The 25570-nt window shown below is 37.9% G+C and overlaps 1 protein-coding gene across 2 annotated transcripts in view; it reads left to right on the top strand.

Annotated features, from left to right (window-relative positions):
- The first annotated feature begins 5447 nt into the window (after positions 1–5447).
- ATP10B (ATPase phospholipid transporting 10B (putative)) overlaps positions 5448–25570 on the top strand; it is a 53895-nt gene continuing 33772 nt past the window's right edge. Inside the window, exons 1-4 of one of the 2 annotated variants that reach the window (XM_086470938.1) lie at positions 5448–5758; positions 6825–7019; positions 19288–19492; positions 23154–23239. In XM_086470938.1, the coding sequence (XP_086327064.1) occupies positions 5484–5758; positions 6825–7019; positions 19288–19492; positions 23154–23239 (761 nt within the window). In that variant the 5' untranslated portion in view covers positions 5448–5483. Of the gene's footprint in view, positions 5759–6824; positions 7020–8645; positions 9149–19287; positions 19493–23153; positions 23240–25570 lie in introns of those variants that run through there. The other variant, XM_086470939.1, reaches the window with a different exon arrangement.

Genomic DNA, 25570 nt, shown 5'->3' on the forward strand with positions numbered 1-25570 from the left:
GGGCATGATCGTGTAGAAGTTTTTGTGCATATGTAGGAGAGGCAGGATTCCTCTCTCCAGCTTCTAAAGTCTGGGATGCAGAGATCTGCAGCTGAGTTTGTCGTTTGGCAGAAATGAGGCAACCTCAAAAGAGAAAAAGTTGTTTTCTTGTTGCTGACTTTCTGATGAGTTTTCTCTTACAGTCAACAATACTTCTTTTGAATACAAGAACCTTCAAAAAAGAGATAGCATTTAAAAAGAATACTTATAAAGTATGAGCCACAACTAATCCTTCCTTGTTAATAGCATTGGCATGGCTCTCTAATGCAGTCTATTTTTGTCATATAAAGGGTAAGTTTTCTTTAGTGTGGGATGAGATTAAGTAATCACTGTGAGGATGCTAATCATATAAGCTATCTATGAAAAATTGAGAGGGGCTCTTCCCATTATCAACGCAAGGATGCAAGATGAATACACCTACCATCAGTAGGATGTTGTAGCATCCCTTTTCCAATAAAGGGAAATATTTCCCAAATACTTTTCCTGATTTACAATTGCAGTACTCACAAATGAAAGAGAAGCTCAAAACATTTGGGGATAAATATGCCAAATTCTACAAACTGCATGCTGGGGTTTATAGTGCTATCTTCCCTTTGGTTTGTTTTTTTTCGCTTAACAAGGAAGATCACCTCTTGTGTAAGAACACCTGCTTATTCCCACTATAGTATGATATAAATTAATTAAATTAATATAAAATAATTACAAAATAAACATAGGCCTGCATGAGAGGGCTTGAGACAGGTAAGTATACAGTAGTTCATCCCTGATATGCTGAACTAACCGAACATGTTGAAATCCACACTTGGAAAGGACTTGTCATCATTCCTTCTGGCTCTGCTGACCCAATTGCATTTCAGCTCTTCTCCCACAAAAGGAATAAATAACTATCATGTTTCTCTCTAGTTTCCAAATGCGTTCACATCCCCTGGATACCTTATGTTATGGATACAGCAAGGGCTGTGTGTGAAAGCTTACCACAGTGTAGGCTAAGTCATGAGCACACTTTGACTTCGCAGATGTTTAGGGCAGAAATGTAGCACTAATCTTAACAATGGTGACAGTTTCATTCACTGATTAAATGCAGCAAGAAGAAAATAAATGAGGCTTTCAAAACATGAATGGTGGCCTTAGCTTTTATGAGATATAATTAATGGTTGCTTATTGCAATAAATACATTCTTGTTGTGTTTATTGTTTATGCAAATTCTGCTTTCTGAGACAGGGTAGTCAATAGCTTTTCACAAACAGTATCTTTTTCAGAGTACCGCTAGGCAAAATGTGTATCTTTTCCAAGAATAGCATGATCCGCCCTTTTTAGTTAATAGAAGTTGGATATATTAAGCCATGCCAAATAAAAAATTACTTAATGACATTGTCCCTCTGAATTGCCCGGTGATACAAGTTATCAAATTGCACCCCAGGTGCTACAGAAGGAGTATGATGTCAGTCTTCCTTTAGTTGCAAAGAAATTCTGATTTTTCAAGAGCTTTCTGATGACAGTGTGAATGACACTATTTTAATTTACAACATATTGTTCACTTCATCAAACATGAGAAATCTTGAAAACTTTCTTGGACATAAATTATTCCATAATTTTATGGGAGAGGTGCAAAGGCTTTTACGCTTTGGTTATTGCTTCACATTTCAGAATTTTGATGCAGGCTTTTGAAATAATGTGACTACTGCATCTAACCTCCTGCACTAACACCAGCTTAAACATTTCTCATCACACATCTTAGTGTAACTGGGTATCTAACTGACATATTTCTGTACAGCTAAGTTACCTTTGCTATAAATAGATAATCGTTTAATTACTTCTTTGTTGCTTGTCTTGTTTCTTCCAAACGCAGGAGTTCAGGAACTGAGATACCTAGACATGTTCTAGCTTTTTGCCTGTCTCTTGAGGCAATCACAGCTCCCGTGGAAGGTCAGAAAAGAGTCACAAAAGTTTGGACTGTGGGAAGGAGTGTCTTTCCTAAAAGGAAGAATAAGATAGGTAATGATTCATTGTAATTTCGTATAAAGAATATAAGTCTGTGGTTGTGGGAACCTTGAGGGGCATCTACACAAGGAGGGAGAGGACTTGTCCTAGGCTAGATTGCCTGATGTTTTCTCCTTGGAAAACCATGTGGGACTTACAGATGGGAAAAATGTGTCTGCCCTGTTGAGAGCTGCCTCCAGTACATCTATCAATAAGGGAATAGAAAGAAAGAAGGCAATAGTTTCTGGAAACTGAGGCTTTTTATGCTCTTGAGTAGGACTCTATGGGAATGATGGTAATAGTATTAACTGACTGCAAGTTCACAAAAGACTGGACAATGAGACACTAAAAGCTTATGATGCCATGACTATATAGCAACAGAGGGAAATTGTCATGGATATTCGTCTGTATGACTTGAATAATTTCTCCAGGGTCCCTCCCACTTATTAGGTTTCATGATTTTAAGGGCATAGAGGGGTTCTTTTTGTCCCGCAGTTTCCAAGTCTGACAAGCGTTGAGCTGAAGCACAGCCACGTCCTTTCCTTGTATTTCTCATCATGTTGTGTCTTGAGCTTCTACAGTTTATCTGAGCATCATGCACCTTTCTGCAGCAATAGCTGGTGCTTGTCTGGTGTTTCTGACCTCACCCTGTGGAAAGTCTCAAAATCCCAGCAGATTTTGAGCAGACCGGTGCAACGTGCTGATTCCTTTTAAAGGCAAGCATTTCTGAAGTGGCCGACAAAGGGGAGCTTAGGCAAAACAGCAACAGCTCTAATGTGCCAGCACTGGAATTAACACTTGTAATCTCTTTACTGAAGTGGAATAGATGGCAAATCCCAAACATAATGGTGATGGAAATGTCTACATCATCTTCATCTTTCCCTTTCAACATTTGTAGTGTGGTAATGAAGCTTCACCAGCTAGATGTGAGAAAATCAGTCACTTCAGTAAATGTATGTTGAAAAAATCTACACTTCATGGATTCTTTCAATGTTACCTCTGTAAAAACATAAATCAGATGGGTATGCACACGTAAAGTATTACAGAATTGCAAAAAAAGGGATTTTATGAAGCTCTTTTAGAGAGAGTTGGGACAGTTGCATTAGATACATTGCCAGAGGAGTGCAATATTGTGGATTTCCTACCATACAGAATGTAACTGGCACACCATATCAAACTGCCAGTAAGTTAGAGGATTCTTGTAAGCAGTCGGCTGAATTATGGAAAATAGTCATTTTACAAAAGGACATGTCTTTGAGTCCTTTCTTCTTTCCTGATAGGTCATCTCCTAACATTGATAGCAAGTTTAGACTCCCTTTTATTCTTAGTGATCTGAAATAATAGGTATTATGCTTGCTTCTGCTATCTCTTCATTCCCAGCACTGAAATTCATAAGTTAAGAAAGCCATTAGCTTGCTGCTTTGATTATGCATCCAGCTACATAATTTATGCCCCGTATAACAGCTGCTTATTTTTGCATGGTTTATGTTACGAAGTCTCTACATCTCCTGCAATGCATTTAAGTGCATGGTGGCACCAACTGGCCTCTCCCTTCACAGATATGTCCCTTTCCCACACAGACCACCTCTGAATTACTACAGGTCACCTGCAGTTCGTCTGTGGGCTGGGATCCTGCAGGCATGCTGCTTTTATTGACACTCAGTGAGCATTGGAGATCAATTTTTAAGTACACATGAACCCATTACCGTAATGGCAGCTGCTTTACCTTACAGTTGCTCATCTTTCAACAGTGAATAAAGTTATTGCAAACAAAGAGAAGGTATCTAAAATCAAGAGATAAATGCTGTAATTCCAGTCTGTGGAGTACAAGTAATAGCAAGTTCTGATAAAAACTCCTTTCACTTACTTGTTGTGATATTTACCCCTTCCCTTGCATCTTCCCAGCAATTCATAGTTTCAGCCTTCCTTATAAGCGTAACACGACATTAAGTCTAGATTCATTAGATATTCAGACTTAAGTTTGCATCAACCAAGCCACTATTTCCAAGTTTCTTATAGGTATAAATTAGCCATTCTCAACATTGTAGAGGATTCCTGGGCACTACTGAGCAACCTGAACTCTGAATTACGTTTTTTTTAATAGCTAGTGAGTAATAGCGCATAAACAATACTTGTTTGCTGATGAAACAGCCCATTTGAAATGTGTTAGTGAAATTCAATACAGTATATTTTCTCCCCTTCCAAGGCTCAAACATGTACATATTATTTAAATATGATTAAGTTTTTTTCCAAAGAAAGTCACATATTGCATATAGTAAAGGGTAGGCTTTTTGGAAGAGGAAGCTGAAAAGCAGAGAGAAACAAAGAACTTACTGGTAATAAAGGTATAAATAACTTCAAAGTTTTAATGTGTTTGAACTGTGTTTACATACACTTGTACAAACACATACAGATATTCTCAATCTGCTTCAAATACAGCTGCTATTAAGTAAAGTTTAAAGAATTCTTCAGTTAATTAATCTAAGTGACCATTGTCCAAGTTTAAACTTTTTTTTTCTCTGTATTTCCCACAGTATAAGGGAGGTGGATTAAGTTCACATGTTTTGTTTAGTGGTACCTTGAAGTTGCACAAGGCCAGTGCCTTTTTTTTGGATTGTTTTTTCACATTTAGTGCCTCGGCGTTGTAAGGCAGCTGCCAGTCCTCAAACTCCTGCTGTTGGACTGAGATTTTCCTGTGTTTAAATTGAGCATAACAGTATATACACCTGTGCTGCTGGAGCCTGAACGTCCTGCACACTGGATTGCCAACGCAATTGCGGATGTGTGAACAAGTCAGAAGACAAATGTTCAATAACAATAGGATTAGCATTGGGAGATTTAATCCCTTTATCTCTCCAACCGGTAAAACCTCCATTGTTTTAGTGCTGGCTGGCATTTTCCATTCAAATCAAATTTCTATGGAGACTGTGGAAAACTGTTACGTGAGTGTAAATTAGATTAAGCTGATGCTGCAATTCTTTATTATCTGAGCTATTAAGATTCAACACCTGAACCGATCCTTTTGTAAGTAAGTGTGAATACAAAAAGTATTGTAAGAAAGTCAGACGTTTGAAGAAAATGCCTGAATAGATTTGGTGGCAGTTTATGACTGAGGAAAATGATACAGAATTGGTGACGGAAAAGCTATTGTTCACCTCTGTTAAATTGGCTTTATCTATGTTAGTTTGCTGTTACAACACACAGGAAATAGATTTGGGATTTTTTTTCCCCCAGAGATAAAAATAGATTTTTCCATATTGAAGATTTTGTTGTATCTTTTATTCTGCACATTCTTTGCAGAAAGTGCTGGGCTCAAAGACTGAACATGCAATGCACTGAACAGGAGTATTGTTTGCTGCTTTAAACCTCTGCTAGCAAGACGTGAAGGGAATTTTCTACTAGAATGGAATTGGTTTTCAGTCCTTGTCATGCATTTGTCTTTCAGCCTGACATCCCTGCTGTGAATGGCTTTGTCTGTGGACTCTGCTTTGTACCGTTGGCAGCGACTAGGAGCTGAAAGTCCTTCCCAGACTCTATCAGAATCGACACCACTGCTGTTTGCTGTCAGAGACAAACCAAAAGTCAACTTAAACAAATGGAGGATTGTGTTTCCTGACAATGGGAGGCAGTGGAAAGACTGGAAACAAGCTTCAGTATTTTATTCTGGAAACAGGATACAGACCACAAAATACACGTGGGTCACCTTTTTGCCCAAAAATATTTTTGAGCAGTTTCACAGGTAAAAAAAATCATTCAGTGATATATGCGATTTGAGAACACTCTCTGAAAAAAAATAGATTTGACGGCGATGGAGAAGGGCTGCTTTTGTAGTTGCCACATTACCAAAATTTAGGTGATGATCATTTGTAACCAAATGTCACTTGATTCACATTGAAATGGAGGTGTAAAGCAAGTAAATGCTAGGTGTGCTTAACCGATGCTGTGGCCAGCTTTCTTGTTTGAATGCTGGAATAGTTTTCTATATAAAAAATTTCCAGGTTTTAATTAAAAAACCTCTCTGTGTTGAATACACTTCTAACTTGTAAGAACATTCATTGGATGTGTTGAGACACCTATGAAAATCTGTAGAGTTCAGAGGCTCATAGATTAATTTTGGTACATTTTTAATAGAATGCAAGTGACTTTGTCTACCCACATATAAACACTGTGCATGCATATGCAAGTGCTAGGTCAGGTTCCTTTCCAAGTGCTGGTTTGAAATTATGTACCCCCCCCAGCATAATAAAACTTGTCAACAAGATGCACAGGGAAATATCATTATGATAAACATAAATTAAAATTGTATATCCATCTCTAGCTTTGAAATTTTCATTCTATGTATTATATTACACGTTCATAATTTGACCTTCCACCTGTGGAATCCTCCATGGATTCCTGACGGGGACATTTCCATAATTCTGAGCATGTGCGTTTTTGCACCCATTCTGTTACATTGGTTCAGTTTTTGTAAGATTTTTTTTGGCTTTTGTTTGATTTTGCACTTATTGTCAAGACTGAGGCAGTGGAGGGTCATTAAAGAAGTTTTACCTCCTAGAGATAAAGAGTGTTTGTAATATGTGGAAAAATTGAGGTAGTTATTATATTACGAATATATATCTCAGGCTCTTCTAAAGAAAAAAAATAGCATCTCAGTTAAGCAATTGATTAGTTCATTCTGGGAAAGGAAGAGAAGGGTAGAGGAGTGAAATTATGAATGTCCTTTTGTCACAAAATGGGGGATGTTCATTAAGAGAAGGGCTCATTCTTATTTCTGACTAATTTTAATTTATGTTATACTTTTTCAGACTGGGTAATCTTTATTTCTTCTTTCTGGTGGTTCTGAACTGGTTCCCACAAGTGGAAGTCTTCCATAGGGAGATTACTATGATGCCTCTGATTGCGGTGCTGCTTGCCAGTATGATTAAGGATGCTATTGAAGACTATAGAAAATACCAATTTGATAAGATGATAAACTTCTCTAAAACCAGGGTATATGACAAGTAAGTAAACTAACCCAATTATTTTTCCTTGCATTTGATGTGGTGGAAACTGCTCATCTGATTTTGCAGTAATTTTCTCACTGATACTTCGGAGTACAGTAAGTTGGGAAAAGCTATTATAAAATAATTTTGTTCTACCTTTAAAAATGTCTCATTTATCTCACTTAAGTCACCTAATATTGAAGGTTTTTTTCATACCACAGCAGTGTGTGCTGATATACAGGTTTTCATTCCAAGTCCAAATCAGCTTGCCAACACACACAACATCCTCTCCAGGTGGCAGAAGGATCTGGAGGAAAAATGAAATGTATCCAAGTCCGGAAAGTATTACTGGGGCTGTTTAACAAGTTGGAGCAGTGTCTTTTAGACGTTTCACGCTAAAACCATCAATACAAAAATTAATTATCAACTACATTCAGGGTGAAGCACAACAGGAACTGAAAAAAAATCCCTAGGACTTCCAGTAAACACAGGTGATCAATACAGCACAGTTTCGCTTTGGAGATGGTACAACCCCCACAGTAAGCTGTGATGTTTGCTCCGTACTGACTCAGAAGGAAGAAGTATTTTCATGTGCAATTCTTATTGCAACATTTCGATTTCATCAGAGTTTCTTGTCCAAGTACTAACTTGACTTGAGACTACTTAGCTTGTCACTACATAATGCAATAGATAGGAGTTTTCATTTAGAAGAAGTTTAATCGTTTAGAGTTTCTTCCTTTTTTTACCTCTCTCTAAGCCTAGGCTATAGAGAAAAAAAATACTACGGTTTGTACATATCTCATTAGCTCATTTGGAAATTAGGCCTCATCTATGCATACATGCTTATGTGTCAAAGGCACAAGGACCCATGGGGAAGAAGAAATGAGAGGCTGCAAGGGATTACTGGGTGAAAGAGGGACACTTTGGGTGTCCAGGAAGTCTATCAGAGGAGAAGGATCAGGCTGAGGGGCAATCTAGGCAAACTGCCCTTCTATTGCCTTTGTCTAGCTATAATTCTTGCAACTCCCAAATCATAGGTTTGCTTGGTTTGCGGGAATGGAAGTTGGTTGGTTATTTAATAATCCACGTTATGGTCATGAAAACAAATAGTAGATAGAGGAAGTAAAAGACAGAATTACTGTCTGTACTGAGGCTTACAGCAATCTTCTGTTGACTTCTGGGACACAGAGCTCTGCCCATTACCTTTGAACTTCCTGGCAACTCCTAGGCTCGTAAAATGATTCTGAAACTCATGGAGTGAACTATGAAAATTATGTGTACGTTCTTACCGTTGTCGCTGCTCCGTGTTAAAACAGAAACACTTCATGTGAGCAGATAGTCGGTGCTAGGGAATTGCTCTGAAAAGGGCCTCCAGGCATACGCTAACAGGAATAACAAAACATTCAGGATGCTTTTGTCATATGTGAGGTGCAGCCTCCCCAGCAGGCTCTAGGACCCAGTGGAGCTGAGTCACGATGATACCTGTCCCCTAGGCAGGAGGAGGTTGGAGTCAAAGGAGCGTGCCAGCCCTGGGCTTCAGACATCTTGAATCTTCTCTTCACCACTTGGGAGTTTATTTGGATTATCGAACTTTTCTAACTTTGTTGGTTATCTAATTGAGGCTACTTTTTGAGAGGAAGCAAGATGTCAAGGAAAAGTGTTCCAGGCTGCTTCTCTCGTATGATATGGAAAAAGCATTTTTTCAAGGAAGTCTGTTGCCAATGTTGTGCTCAAGACACTGAAATCCAAAATGAAGAGCTGGAGAAGAGAGGAAAAGTAAAGAAAAGAAAGAAGAAAAATGAAAATAAACGAGTTATCATCTCCAATTTGCCCTTTGGAAGTAAGAAGTGGAAGGAAAATCCAAATAGATACTATGACTCCAATAAAATTAAGACCACAAAATACACCATCTTGACTTTCCTCCCTAAAAATATCTATGAGCAGTTTCACCGTTTTGCCAATATTTATTTTGTGGGCATTGCACTGCTGAATTTTGTGCCAGTGGTGAATGCTTTCCAACCAGAAGTTTCTGTGATCCCAATTTGTGTTATAATGGCCATTACAGCCATTAAAGATGCTTGGGAGGACTTTCGGCGGTATAAATTAGACAAAGAAATCAATCATATGGCATGTTACATTTACAGCAGGTGAGTTTTGTACAGCTTTTGTTACCAAAAAAAAGTTGGCTTGAGATCTTTTATCAATGGGGAGGTTTTTTGTTTAAAAAATTCATAAATAACAACTGGAAAATCACAGTGACTAAGTGAAATGGAAAAGTCATAGTAACTGTATATCACCTGGTATTTATTCTGATACAGGGAAAGATATTTCTTTTTTTGTTCAAACCTCTGGGAAGGTAAGTCTAAGTTTCATGGTACTGGTGTGGCTATTGGTCTCTTAAACATGGAGTGCAGTGAAAACAGGTGCTTAAGTAGCTACAGGCACCCATATTTCTAAGAAATTTTCAAGAAGGCTTAATTCTGTCTATATAAGGTAGCACAGAACAAGATCTGTCATGGGACCTATTTGCATTCTTAGATGCCAAGAAAACTCTTAAAAACTTAGCCATTTGAACTACATTTAATTTTGTACTCTGCACTGTAGACTAGCTTTCAGTTGTATTTGTTTTACCAGGTGGTATGTCAAATAAAACTGTAAAAATGCAGTTTAGAAATGGGAGATAGTAATATATGCCCCTGTTCAGCCATTTCTAAATGAATTAATTACATGTCTCTGTGTTCACTTCAAAATGTTTCATGACCTCTTGGTTTTAGGAGTTTCAGAAGTTTGAAAATTTTGTCTTATTGTATCAAAACTGTTCTCTCAGCAAAGTAGCAAATTACTTCTTCCTGTTAAAATATCACATCTGGGAGTCAGAAGAGTAAAACTTCCCCTCTCTGTGAATGTTGCCTGTCATCCTTCAAATCAATCAACAGTGCTTTATATAATGTACGCTTTCACAAGCAAGATCTTGCAGAACTCTGGCTTTTATCACACAGTGCTGTCATTTCTGTTTGTTTCTCTTGCATGTGTTTGTCAGATTTTTATTTTTATATCCTGCTGGTTAAACAGGAAAACAATGGATTTGCTTGTTTGAGGGCTAAACTTATCCCCACATATAGATAATGACTTGTCAGAAACAAAATCGCACTGCTCTCCTTGCCAACTTGTCCAAAAAAGCAGACATTTACAAGTGTCTAAATATTGTTCATTTAAGATTTCTTCTCTTCCACCATGAAGACTGTCAAGAATTGTAGCTTTTTGGGTAGGATGACAAAATTGCCTCTTGTGTCTATCTTTGAGATTGCAATTTCCTTGGACTTTTTAATCTTTTCAGTGTTGCGTTAAGCCATGAAACAATGGATTATTTGTTAACACTTGTTAAAACCAGTATGAAAGGGAATAAGTGGTGCAGCAGATACTAATGAGTGAATCTGCATAGGAATCTTATTTATTTCCTCTGTGCAGAAAGCAACCATGTTAATCTATATCTGAAAGTCTTTTACCATGGGAAAATGAGAAGTGGGAAATACAATAAAACTTGATTTGTATAAGTGTCCTGGTTTGGTTGGGATAGAATCATGGGCCAGCCATGCTAGGTAGGCTGTTAGCAGTTTTGAGTCCGCCAGGGCAGCTGGCTGGACTCAACTACAGATGTAGCCCATTCCATAATGTCATGCTCAGTATAAAGGGGGAAGGTTTGCTGGAGAGTTCTACCTGGGGGTCCTGCAGGAGTTTCTTCACTTCCTGCTCCTCCTCTGGCTTCTCCCTGGTCCTGAGGGCTGCTCTCCTCTCAATTGTGACCGCTGTGTATTCATTTAGCTGAGTATAACTTTGCATACCTCTGTTGGTATTGGTGTTGTTTCACTAAATCTCTTTTCCCTTCAACCCACTGGTGTCCTCTCCTTTTCCCAGTTCCCCTTCCTGGCTGGTGAAGGGTCATTGGGTGATAGAGCAACTGTTACAGCCTAGCCCCAGACACAGGCTAAACATAGAGAAAAATGTCCATCATGGAATTACAACATATATTCAGATCCAGATTCCAGTTATAGCCTTGAGTACTTTCTGATGCAGAAACTTAACGTGGACCTGTCTTAAAATTGGTTATCCCATCTCATAAAAAAGACTTCAATCTATGAATAAATCTTGTCTTTCACCAAAGTTTTATGGCCCAAAAAGCTTATGTAAAGGAAAGGAAAATGAGGAAAGCTTCAGACTATAGCATTCATCCTTTCTGGAAAAATCATAGGTAATTACAATTACCATCAGATCATTAGCTACAGCTTATTATATCATGAATAATGTTGTCCAGGCTTCTGCAACACTTTGGGAAGCTGATATTTCTTGTTCTTCTTGCTAGCTGCAAAGTCATGGAAGAGCATGATGTCTTCTAATTTTCTTCCTTATGAATCATCTGCTGTGGGTAATTTTTTAACACAGGTGAAAGCATTTTTTTAAGACACTTCAACTTTTGTTAATCTTGTGGCAGCAAAGAATTCTTTCAAATAGAGCAACTGATCTTCCATCCTAAGAAGAAAGATTACTTAGATTTTAAGAGTTAATCTTGGAGAGTATGTTGTCTTTATTTCAGATTTCATTAACAAGAACTCTGGTTCCTGTTCCAAAAGAAATGCGAATGCAGAACAATCTTCTCCAAATGCTGAATTTTCTCCAAAACTTTCTTGAAGACTAGGGGAAATGTAGTAACTTGCTTTCTTTCAATATAGAGCAAGGGAAATTGAATTTAAGTAGGCCACCCTGTAAACACATTTCTTCTAATTTTTTTTTCACAGAGGTCAGCTGGAATGGGAAATCTAGTCTACTAGTCAAATGAAGGAGAAGACACTTCAAGTAGTATATTTAAAGAATGTTTAATTGAGAAAATGGGAGAAAATTAATAGGCGTTAACGTGTCTTGGGGAGATGCAGTAACTTAGGTCTAATGTTTGATTGTGGAGATTTTAACTTCTGAACCAAAACTTCGGGAATCACAATAATTGTATACAAACTCTTGTGCTGTCAGAACGAATCGCACAACACTAATACAAGAGAACAAACAATTCAATTGCAGATGGCACAGACCTATGTTTAATTGACTCCTTTCTCCTGGTATTCTTTAAAATAGACTTTGTCTGCTTTTAAATTTTCCAAGCAAGAGGACTTCCATTACTATAAAATGTGATTGTCAAAACATTTTCTATGATACCATGCTTTATTATCCCTCTTTAGTTGCATTTAAATTCCTCGAGTCACCTGGTTCCATGCAACCCTAATTAGTTATTCTTCATCCATAACGTTTAATTATGATCTTCAAATATGGGTGATTTTATCATGTTCATTTTGTTACACCTAGACACTTTTTTGTCAGTAACTGTATACAGATCACACTTTTCCTCTTTCTTGTCAGTCCCTCCAACCTGCTGTGGTTACTTTCTCTGGACTCTTTCCAGTTTGTCATTAACTTACTAAGAACAGGGGCCAGCACTGAATGTAATATACAAACCTGCAAGTGAATGACAACCCAACAGTTGCTAAAAGCTATTATTTCATTTTCTTGAAGTCCTATAATGTTCAAGGAACTATTGATACATAATTAAGGTGTGGCTTGGACCTGATATACCCGTAGGATTAAGTTATAATTGTCTGTAAATACTCCATAGCATCCAGACAAGTTTTTACATCAATTTCACAGTTCTGGAAGATTTAACCTAATTTTTTCTCAGTGTTTCAGTAGGCACTAACATACAAATGCAAGGACTATGCACAGTTCAAGATGGTACAACACCACACTTGACTGAATGCATGTACATCAGACAGCAGCAGCCCTAAAAACATTATTAAGCTATTCATATTGCTTAATTTTAAGCACCTAAACTTGCATATTCAAGACAGTGATTCAGAGGAGCCTAGTTCATATGCTTTGAATCATCCTATGGAGCTGTTGGATAACTAGGTAAGTCAAGAGGAATCCTAAATGATATAGCTTGATTACTCTTTCAATAGAAAGTGCCTCTGTGATGCTTTCGAGCCCTGTGGTTTTCAAGTAGTTCCTGCAAGCATCAATCTCCTCTTCCTCTGTCGGTCCACTGATGTCTGTGATACAAAATATTCAGGCTCATCTTCTCTGTGACTCTTTTTATCTGCTTAGTGTAAAGTTTTAGAACATTTAAAGATTTCTGCATCAGCACTAAATCTGGGTTAGTCCTAGAGCAGTGATGTGGAAATAAGGGAAAAAAAACCAAAGAACTCATCTCTGTGTTGCATGAAGTCAGAATTGCCAAGAGCTGAAAAGTTGAAAGTGGCTTAAGCTGGACGGAGCAGTTTGAAAGAGAATTAAAATATTTCAGTCAACTGAAGTTTTGTAATTCAGTGTTGTCATTTATTTCTATGACAGCAATGGAGATCTGCTTGCCTACGGACTAATGTATATATAGCATACTTTAAACTTTCTTAAAATTAGGGAGGCTGGCTAGGGAAGACGAAGGCTGCCTTTCTGATTCAATCTCCTTCATATGCTCAATCAGCTGAACTTCCTGAAGGGAGGAGAGATTGCATCTCCCATGTCTGGAAAAGCAACTGGCAATGGCCAGGGATATGTGATGAAACAGAGGTCTGTGGCATCTGGAAGATAGCAGAGAAGGGTAGTGAGCACCCTTGAAAAGAGGAATTGACCTACTGTGAAATCTCAGAAGTAAAAGAAAAAAGACAACTTTTCCCTGCACCCTGGAAATATCATGTGCAGTTCATTCCACCCAGGGCGAACCTGAAAGTTTGTAGAGTAAAAAGCAGCATGAGAGGAAAATAACTTTCTGCCAAGGGCACAGTAAGCAAAAAGGTATTTGTTGCCAATGCTTTCATTTAAAGTCTTGTTCAGCAACACTTGTTAAAGAGCCTTTTTTTTCTGCTTTATCATTTTTTTGTTTTCTAACAATGCATAACTTTAAAGACTAGGAGCCTGCTGCAGGCTTTAGTTGGTTCATTTTACACACCAAAAAATAAAAGAGTCTAAAGCCTGTGGCCCGCTTGAAGTCCCACCACATTCCCTCAGGCAAAATTGCAGTCAGTTTTCTTGGACATAGCAATATCAAGGCTTCTACACCTCAGTGGTGCCTTCTCTGTACAGCACATGAATTTCATCAGCTGGAGGCTGAAGATCTCCAGGCCTTGCATGGCTGAAGGTGCATTCCTATGACAGCCACAAAGCATGAACTTAGATCAATTGAAACATGAATTATTTCTTATAAATGTATCAATATGAATAATTTACGACTGCAGGATTATTATTTGCTACATTATTATTGCAACTCACTATCCATCAAGAAAGATCCAGTGCCACTCCCTTACTTAATGTCAAACATGACTATTGTTCTCTGTGGGACTATCTCTGGCAGTGGGCATCCTCTGCTGTCATCTGCATAACTTTTGTATGTACTTCAGGTACTCTGGAATTGTGTTAGGTCAACGGTTGGACTAGATGATCTCAGAGGTCTATTCCAACCTAATGGTTCTATGGTTCTTCAAACTTCCAGAGAGCTGAGAAAATGACCTTAACCAACAGTACACTCAGGTTTGTTATGTCACCATGCAATTGCTCGAAACCAGGAGTACCAAAATTGTGAAGAAATAATTAAAATGTGAATTTATCTTATGGTGAGCATGCTGGTTGTATGGTGAAGAAATATGTGACATGCTGAACTGACTAAATACAAAAGAAAAATGTTAAGTTTTCAACCCTCAGCTGGTCCAGGCAGCAGCACTTGAAAGTCAAAGAGCAGCAAGTTAGTAGTTCTAAGCAAATGTGTTTTCAAAATAATTTTTACTTACATATTATATTAAGTATATATACTTATTTATTATATTATTTTATTTCTTCATTTGGTACAGGTCATTATACAATCAAGACAGAGATTTAAAAAGATGAGCTAAAAGAAATCGAAAACCTTGTATATGGATATATAATACATTTAGAAAGTTCTGGTACTTACTTAAACTTCACAAAAACTTGAATTCATTATGAGAGTTGAATATAGGCTTATTTTACCATTGAGAGAATAACTTCCTTGTTAGGATGCTTTAGCACATAAAAAGATAGGATCTGTTGCTAACATTAAGGAATTTGGAATGCCAAAACGGTATAATTAAGGATGTATTTTATTAGACTTCAGAAAAAAATCAGTGTCGTTATCTTTAAAAGATGCATATTGCTGTTTTAAAGTAGTATTCAAATCCTGAGAGAGAGTTTGGGGCTATGGGGAAAAGGCTATAGCTGCTTGCTAATGAGGGCTTTTTACAGGACAGGCCTCTGCTAAATGACGTCACTGATGCAGCTGGGCTGATGTCCCTGTCACAAAAACAACCTTCCCAGCTACTCCAATGGTAACGTGGCAGAAGCTGGTGATGAATTGGCACAGACCATACAGGACCTTCTCTTGCTCAGATAGGATCTCTAGCTCAGGAATACTATCAGCCAAGTTGTGCTGTACTCTGACCTATGAACAGGTTTCAGAATCAGTTCTTTTCCAGTCTAGTGCCTTCCTTAAATTCTAAATCTGCTCCTTTGTTGTTAGTTTTTCAAAGTTCTACAGCAGTAGCTCCTAATCATGAGGTTGTGGCCATGAAGTAGTCTTTGAAAACATTTCGTGAGGTTTTTCCATACAAAAGTTGGTTTAATCTTTGATAGCATAAAAATGTGGGGGTATTCTATTTGCAAAGGGTAAGTAGCTGTGTGATTCTATCTGTTGTCTGTGTAGAACTGAGAATCTCAGAACATTAGCATTTTTTATAAAGTAGGTGATGCCTGAGAGGGGCCATTTTCACAGTGAAAATTCATTCTAGTGAATTTACATACAATAAAGTACAAACATTTGGTTCTGTCTCTGTGTGACACAGATACTATTTTTTTTCCTAAGTGTTGTAACCTTGTGGCAATTTAGGAGGTGAAACGTAGAGCAAACAATGTCTCTACTTCAAGCTGCAAAGAATCCTGAGATGTAGCTTGCAGTGATTCAAGGAAACAACTCATTAAGATAATTGGCTGATATGATACTTGTAGGTGATAAAGATTTCTAAAGATCTTTCTGTAAGACGGTCTAGAACTCGTAGGCATGCTGTGGAGTGCACATGAAAAATGGCTTTTATTTAATCTCCTCTGAGAGGCAGAACAATAATTGTTATTTGCTCCCATTCACCATCCATTTTGACCCAGTGAGATTGTTGACACAAAGTCAATAATTTATTCATGTTCGCCAACAGTCTTCAGACACAGCAGGATTTTTTTTCATGATCCTTCCTTCCCAGAAGTGACTTCATAAAGCCTGTTTAGTTCAGGCCTTCTGGTCAGATATGATGAGTCCGATAACACATTCTGGCAGACTTCACTTCGACTGTTCAAGGCTAACTGTCTTTTTTTTGTTGACACTATCCTCTGATGGGCATTATCATGCTAACTGTTATCCCAGGACATCAAATGAACGCTTTTTAAATGTGCTGTTGATAAATTGACTGGTAAAGGAGAGAAGATACTGAGAAAATTTTATCTTAGATAGCGTCTTTGACATGCCACATGCTCTACAAACCAGATTTCCAGCTTTCCACCTATTGAAAATCACACCATCTTGTTTATTTTGTTGGATGAAGGTGTTTGCGCTTTTTATTTGTTTCTCATCAGACTATCTTAGATTTATGAAGCTCCTGTTTATTTAGCAACCAGAGCTCGTGCTATGAACTTTCATCACTGAACAGAAAATGGTCAGTGTTTGCAGTTGCAGAAATTGCTTAAAGGAAACTGCTTCATTTGAAAAATCTTGTTAGGCAACTGGGCCAGTGCTCCTGTGGGGTGTACCAGGTACTACGTGAAGAACTTTTCTTCCTTTCATCCATTGGTAATTCTCTACAAAGCTGTAGAAAACCTTTGTACTGTAGGAAATTGTTAAGCTTACAGCTCCAGCTGAATAGTTCTTTCAGGAAAAGAAAATGTGTTTCTTTACCAAATTCAATGCTCATTGGGAGAAAGGGACAGTCTGTTCACCTGAATGCAGGTCTGGGATTCTAGCAATTCCTGAACTCTAGTCCGTGTGCTAAGACTTTTCCTCCGATCTGAAAGAGGTCATTTGGCTTTTCTGACTCAGTCTCCTCTGTAATTAGTGAATGGGCAGAACCTGAAGCTTTATGTGTAATGTATAAGGAATTATTGAAAAAATGTTGCATATCTGTGATTTCTCTGAATTATTTTTGCTAACCTGGTTTCTTTAGGCTGTTGGGGAAGACAGCCAGCTGGGCAAGGCCCTTCAATAGCATTTTATGAGCACAAAAAATCAGGAGTGTGTTCTATAAACTTCAGAATTGTGCAAGAGTTGACGTACAGAGAGGTAGGATTGCCCTGCAGAAGTCATAGCAAACATTATATGCAAACCACACATGGCATCTAAATGTCTAAGCCATCTACTTGCTCTAAACTGCTTCTGTACTCTCATTTTTATGTTTTAAACAAACAAATTAAGTTCTACCCAGAAAGTGTTTGACGTGGGAGGGATTCATAGTTACTCAGTTGATTTGCTGTATTAACATTAGTATCTAATTTGTAGAGCAATAAATACTCAACATGCACCTACTTAAATACTTTTCAAATAGACATTGATCTGGAATTTTTTTTAAATGTACAGCAACATCAAATTAACTTACAACAAACTTCTGTTCTTCAGTGTGGTCTTTTATGTCTGTTGTTGCACAAAAGAAAAAAGGATGTGCAGATAAATAGAGTCAGACAGAAGAAGAAAGAAAAATTCAGGAATGAAAAATTAATATAAGAAGGAAAAATTATTGCCACAATACCATTATTTAGTAAGCACTTCACATCTAGCATTGAAGGGATTTAAATATTTAGGTTGTGGGTGTTTGGGAGTTTGGCTTTTTTTTTTTTTTTTTTAATAAAAAGTGGATACCACTGGGAAAAACACGGAATTTAACTGTGTGCATAACCTTTGCAGGAAGCTGTTATTTCATGTTGTTTTACAGATAAGGATATCAGCCAAGTGCAACGGTTTGCCTGACAGCATCATGGCTGGCTCTCGTTTACAGAAGGCCAGGAAAGTAGGTTAGCAGGAAGCCAGCCTTTGGCCTGGCTCTGAAGCAATGCTTGGATGTGTGCTTTGAACTGTAGCAAAACACTTTATCTGCTATATCACTGCTTCCCTCCTCATGATACAGACACTTAATTGAAAGACAGTATTCTTCAGGCAATAGATGACGATGATTAAAAACTTAAGCAAAAATGAGACTCTGAGTCATTACAAAAAGCCTTTTACTGTCTGTCTGGTAAAGTATCATGAGCATTTTTCTTCTTACAGAGCAAGTCATAAGATGATTCAATTATTCATATTGAAAAAATAATTTCCTCTCAAAGAGTTAGAGGAACTGGGCCATTGTTGCCCATGCAGTTTTCCCATTAACTAATTTTAAAGCTTATTGTGCAATTTTCAGTTTGCTTAGATGATTAAGAGCAGGTGAAGGATCAATTATTGAAAATGTAGTGTCAAAAAAATTTTGCTGTTTTCTGAACCATTGAGCACTGCTTCATTGATGAAATAGTAATCTCTTTTCCTTGAACCTTATAAGCTCTTTTTCCTTTCTTTTTTCTTTTTTTTTTTTGTAATTTAGAAGCTTTTTGTTTCTTATCTTAATTTTTCCATTAAACTTCAGCCTAGTTGCATGATTTTTACTTAATATTAAGGAGTCATTTGTCTGCTGTTCTACTTTTTTAAGTTGTTTCTGTGCACTAAGCTCAAGATTTTGTACCATTTTACCTCTCGAGAGTTACAAACTGGAAAGACCTGAAACAAGTATAGTTGAGGTATCAGTTTGCTTCTTTCAGGATCTATATGCTGTTCCTAGAAAGTGTTTGAGAAATAGTCACATAGTCAAAAACAATTAATTTTTTTAATAAAATGTCTAATTTCTTGAATGAGCTATTTTAAAACACCTCTGTTTGTCTGAACAACTTTCTGTCTTTTGCTGTGGAGATCATAGGGCTAATGTTAGGAAAAAAGAGAACTTCTATCGTCATTTCCTTTTATTCCATGTAAAGATTTTATTTGAATGTGGTATGATGAAGTGATACTATGAAAGTGTCTAAATCATTAATTTCTAGCTGTTGTGCTGTGTATTTAAAAAAAAAAAAAAGGCATTATGCCACCACTGCTCCCCCATTTTCTTTTTTTGAAGCCCTTCTAACCAAGAGGCCTTCCTTCCTGATGTCACTGTTCACCCATGACGTGTTTTTAATGCAACAGGGAAGAACGTGCTTATGTTGAGAAGTGCTGGAAAGATGTCCGAGTGGGGGATTTTGTGCAGCTGCAGTGTAACGAGACCATCCCAGCTGATATCCTACTGCTGTACTCCTCTGACCAGAATGGGATCTGTCACTTGGAGACTGCCAACCTTGACGGGGAGACCAACCTCAAACAGCGACAAGTCGTGACGGGGTTCTCCAGCCAGGTAAGTCTGCTGAAAAGGCAGCCCCTGCAGTGCAGGGTTGGTCTGAGCCATTTGCACAGCAGCTGCAGCCGTGAAGTGCGCCAGTTCTGACAGGCTGGTTGCGCTGATACAGCTATGAAAGCGTTGTGCTGTTGGAGCTAACGCCCTGTATGAAAGCAGCAGTTTGTCCTAAAAAATTTTTGTTATTCTGGTACCGAGATGGCTGTATAAAAAGGAAGATTAGCTTAGACAGTAGTTATTTGCGGCAAACTGCACCAGCAGATGCTTAAGCAACAACACACAGTGCCACCATTGGGGACAGCAGCAGGTCTTTCCTACGTATAAGCCATCCGTACCCCACAGGTTGTCACGGCACATAGTGTGCCACAGCAAAGCCACTACTATTGATTATTTCTGTATGGAAATTGGAAGAGAGCTCATGGTCCCCTTTCAAAGTGGCCTCGGGCTTCGTTATGGATTCTACTTCTCTGTTGCAGCTGACATACCGTTGCTCATTTGCTAGGCAGGTGGATGTATGGCAGTTCAACTGCTCTAAGGCACGCTAAGTTGTAATGAAATAATGCAATCTTTTATAGGAGTATAATAAGCAATTGAATAGGAACTTAAGGTAAATTAAAATGTGAAAAGGTAAATTAAAGTAGTATGTTTGACATCAGTTTGATTGTTAGAAGTGATCAAGTTTGAATGCTTAAAAATCACCAATTTTTTTCCATAGGCCATAAAATTCCCTTTTTACAAACATTTTACTAGTAAATTCTTTTGATTCATGTTCGATTAACTTGATGTAAACAATAAAATATGACTTAGGGACAGTTGTAGTTGTTACCTTTTTCAATATCTTTTCAAACATAGCAGGGCAGTTTTTCAAAAATCGCAGAACAAGTTTAAGGAGTTGTAGCGTGTGAAGAGGAGTATTTTGTGCCATTGGAATCACTCCAGCAGACAGGAAATCCAAAAACCTGGCAGGTAATTCTAGGGATTACATCCATTTATTTAGCTGTTAGTAGCAGTGACATTAGGAAGAGCTTTTGGGGTTATTGGTGGGTGGCACGCAGCTGCCAGTGAGAAACCAGATTAATTAAATAAAAGTACACCATTTCCACGGCCAGTTGTGATCAGGTACTGTACTCCAGTGTTATTTGCTCTTTGTTCAAATGAAAATCACTTTGCAAGCACAGTTAAGGCTTTCTCAGGTTGTGGATGCCATAGTATAAAGCATACCTTTTCCAGTGCTTGCCAATGATGATAAGGGAGAGGGACTTTTCCTGAGAAACACTGAAAATTTTTAATATGTAGAGATTTAACAGAAGCACAATAAACTGACTACTTAAATAGAAAGGTAAAAATGCTGTATGTGTCACATAGTCACGGTTTACACATTAAGTTTTGAATTTTCGTTTTAGAGGAAAACAGTTTGGTCTACAATCATCCAAAATGCAAACTTTTGTTTCAGTTGTTTATAATACGAGGAAGTCTTTATTTAAATCAGAAAATCCCCGCATGCCAAATTATGCTTCATAGAATCATAGAACAGTTTCGGTTGGAAGAAATCATCAAGATCATTGAGTCCAACCTTTGTCCTAGCTCTACCAACACCACCAAACCATGTCCCTAAGTACAACATCTACCCTTTTCTTAAACGCCTCCAGGGATGGTGACTCCATCACCTCCCTGGGCAGGCTGTTCCAATGCCTGACAGCCCTTTCAGTAAAGAAATTCTTCCTAATATCAGATTGCCTATTCACAGTTTTTTTCTTTAGACTTTGAGGTTTTGAGCTAAAAAAAAAAAAAAAAAAAAACCGAAACAGTGCGCTAAGTAGCACATGCACAGGTTTTAGTGTGCTGACTTCTTCCGTGTTCTTTGAACTTTGTTTACTCCTGCAATTTATGTGCTGCATAAAACTTACTCAGATTTAATTGGGTCTGTAAAGTGTACCTCTTTAAGGAGGAAGTAAATATGTATGAACTGGGGTTGTTATGTTGTTTTAGGATATGCTTAGGAATAATTAATTCACCTACCTGTAAATGACTGAGAGGAAGGTTTATTTTTTTTTTCCTTTTATGCCTTTTTCTAACTTGAATTTTCAAATGTAAAATTCTTGTCATCGAAAGAAAAAGTTTTGAGAGAAGAATCGTCCTTGCTTACCCCTTTCTAGCTAGAAGCCTGTTAGTTTTCTTCATTAGTAATGAGCCATACAGGTGCCTTTTGCATCTTCATGTACTCCTGTTGTAGAAATATTTCTAGCTCAACCAAATATGTGTTGATTTTTCTGTTGAGTTTACTGAGTTGAACAGTGGATCTGCACAGTATCTCTTAAAAGAGATTCTCAAAATATTCAGCCTCATGGGTCAGAAGTTATACAAAATGCCCTTATATTTATCAAGCTTTTATATTTCCTCTCACTTTTTTTTAGTTCAGATTCTCTATTGCTTGTAATTAGATTTTGTTTAAAATAAAAAGAATATATCTGTTGCACAGGAAAAAATAACCAGGAGAGAGAAAATACTGTAAAAATTAAAGCACAGTGAAGAAAAAATTGAGACTTGAGGACTGTCAGTATAAGGAAGTCTTCTTACAGTCTGGCAAAGTTTTTTGTGAATTCCTATGAAGGATTCCTAAGATTTGCAGTTTCTGAAGGAGTCTAATCTCTGGAAGTCTCTCTTGCTGCAGAAAAAGGTAGAGACGTCCAGCAGCAGACTTGATTTCCAGCTTTCCTAATGGGAGTATTTTGGATTAAAGTGAGTTTCAGTTCTTTTAAAGATTTTATGGCATAGCAATAATGATTCTTTTTCACATTTCTCACATACAATTTTTATTACATTTTCCTAACCTAAAATCAAAGTTTTGTGTACTTTTTCAGTTAAGAAAAAACCCACCACTTAGGGCAGTCTGATACCTCTCGTACCATCTGCTTTCTGGACTGCTTCACGCAGTCCAAAACCCAAGCCTGTTTCCTCGAACACAGGGGAAATCAAATCAAACTGTGTGTCTCAGTTCAGCTCCAAGCTCTTTTTGAATGAGTACTTAGCCTGAAAAGCACTGTCTTATTTTGTTTTTCCCAGCAGTTTGGACTCATTCTAGCACTTTCCCTCCCTTGGTTTTGTTTGTTCATTTGGGGCTTTGGTTTTTGGATTCGGTTGGGGTTTTTTCTGTTAGTCTTGCTTTTGTCTTATTTGAATGTGATACTTTTATTCAAATGTGTGAGCTCTTATTTTATAATTATGCCATCCTGGCCAGTAATGTAACTCTTCTAACATGTTTCAAAATCCTGATAAATCCTGAAATTATTTTCATTTGAGCTTGCTTTTGGTTGAAGGCTGGTTTTCTTTCATAAATAAGTTGAAGTATTTGTTACGTTCACTTTAAATGAAGACAGATGTTTTCACTAATTGGCATCTGTGATGTCCTGTCCAATACACAGCATTTTCTTCATTCACTGTAACCAGTTGTTAAACCAAGAGGGGAAAATTCCAGATCTTTACTCAGCCCCTCTGAAGCTTTGCTTCAGGCTGAACAAGCTAAATGCCCTCTGCCTCTCCTCATAGGGCAAGTGCTCCAGCCCCCAACTATCATGGAGCCTATATTTAGCTGCTCTTTGTGTTTAGTATTGCAGGTACTCATTGGATTTGACACTCATTCTCAGTGTGCTTCCTTTTGCAGAATACTATGTTTGAACCTGAATTTTTCCAAAACACCATCATCTGTGAAATGCCTAATAACGATCTCAATAAATTCAAAGGGTACATGTAAGTACTTGGTATCCATAAATGGATTTTGTATCTGAACTTTAATATTTCTCTTGGAGGAACTGGATGGAAGGAACATATTTTGGAGAAATTGTTGGATGTCACTGTTATCTATTCCTGGATTCAGAAGTCAATTTAAAATGTAGACCAGAATCTGGCCTTCCAGTCAAGCCAGAACCAAGCCTTGATTTTGAATTTGCCGTTGTTTCATACAAACTGTTCTCACAAGGCTTCAGCTCTTTTCAGAATTCAGACATAGGCTCATTTACATTTGACCTGAGGGTTAGGCTAGGCTACATTTTAAATCAAGATCCTTCCTATTGTTTAAAGATATTCAGCTGCATGGCTCTAGTTTCTTCATATTTACGGCCACAGGGAAAAGATACACAGGATCTAACAAACAAATCTGATATTCTTCTTAAAGCTAGAAAAAGCAAGCAAACAAGAAAAGTCCTACTGGACCAATGTGTTAGACTAATACAAAAAGGTGCTGTGTGTGTATAAACCTATGCATGCGAGGAAACAGCCACATCCTCTGTTCTTTATGTTCGTTCTTCATTAAATAATTCTGGCACAGACATAAGGGAAATCTATGCTAGCAAATTCAGCAGATTTATGTCCATTCCCTGGCTATAAGGCCAAGTTGTATGGCATGCCTCATGTCCCAAAATTCTCTTACACTCCAATACAGGGCAGCTCTTTCCCAAGGCACTCTTCAGAGCAGCTGTTGGTCTGTGCTGATTCCCACATCACATCAGAGAATTGTCTGAAATACCTGCTGCACCAGACAAGAGGCATGCCCCACATTATGCAAAAAATTTAACTGTATGAATGTGCCAGCACCCCTATCCATGCCCTGGCTTTGTTAACTTTGCTGGTAGCTACACTAGGAGTTAATGTCTCTCCAGGAATGCACTGAGAGTGCTGCACCTGGAGCAGCTGCAAATGGCCAGATCCTCTGACATGAGAAAACCAGAGCCCATTAGTGCTGCCCGTACTTTATCTGGTCTTGAGAATTTATGCCCTGTAAGAATGATACCTCTAATAGCTACGCCATTTCCTCTCTACTGTGCTATCTTACAAGGGAAAAAGAGGTCAAGTTTGTATTGATTGCTGGCTGTGGTTGCTGGATTTGAGGACCACTGCGTATAATCTAAACTGAAGCAATCCTTCCAATTAGCCTTCTGTAATATGGCACGAGAGCACTGAGATTATAGAAATGTAGGGGATATGTCACAAGAAAACACACACAAATACACACCCTTAGAACCCAGGACTAGCTTCAAAATCTTCAAATCTCTTGAAAGTCTGTAACAGAAATCTCTTTTGGAAATGCCTGTGATCTCACCTGCTTGGTGGAATACGGAATTATCTGTCTTTCTCTCCCAGCTTCAGGGGCAGATGAAAGAATTTGCCAGTGAAGAATACTTACTAACCGTTTCGTCTTTGGTCTGCTGTTATTTGAGCTATTGAGCTAAATTACTTGGAGCGTTACATTTTTCTCCAAGAACCCATAATAAATTATTGAGGCTCTGTTGCCTTGCTATAAAACAGTAGCAGTACTCTCTCTGCTAAAAATTATAAGAAAGAACTTAGTGACATCCACCTGACACACCTGACCACAGCAATTTCTGCTTGAGGGGAATGCAAGAAGGCTTCTATTAAATGAGTTCACCAAAGTTGGATCTAGATTCCCAGAAAAACAGGTTTCTGGCATTATTTTTTACAATTTTGCCAGCTGCAGGTTGTTGGCACCTAAACCTTTTCACTTGTCTAGTTTGATGTCACATAATCATGTGCAGCTGCACATAGACATAGGACTGTACCTAGCCGTGAGATAGCACCTAACTTTGCCCTCCATTTGAGTTTACTGGTAAATGCAATGCCAAATACCAAACAGAAAGTAGTAAAAGATATATATTCTAGAAAAAAATATCTTCTAGAAAAAAAAAATCTTCTGATGTTGATATTTACATCACAAAACCAGATGGAGTGACTGAAGTGAAAAATCTCAGCTTTGGTAAAGATCTCAGGAGGAGCCTACCAGAGTATATAATAAAATCTGTGAGCAAAAGTAGTTTTATGCTTTCATTTTCAGAGGCAAGTAACAAATTGCCTGCCTGATGGAGCACTGACCGTATAATTTCCATTAAGTTTTCATTGGTCTGTTCTGCTAGCAGAAAGATCTGATGTATGATGGGATATCTTCAGCCAGGATGAAATATCTTCCATGCAGTGTGAGAGTGAGGAAGAGAGAGACTCAGCCTAAAGACTTTTCAACCGAACTGAGGTTCACAAAGATGAGAAGCCCTTCGGTGGCTGACAGAGATA

The sequence above is a fragment of the Leptosomus discolor genome, chromosome 10 (genome assembly GCF_034619465.1).
Source record: "Leptosomus discolor isolate bLepDis1 chromosome 10, bLepDis1.hap2, whole genome shotgun sequence".
NCBI classification, from domain to species: Eukaryota; Metazoa; Chordata; class Aves; order Leptosomiformes; family Leptosomidae; genus Leptosomus; species Leptosomus discolor.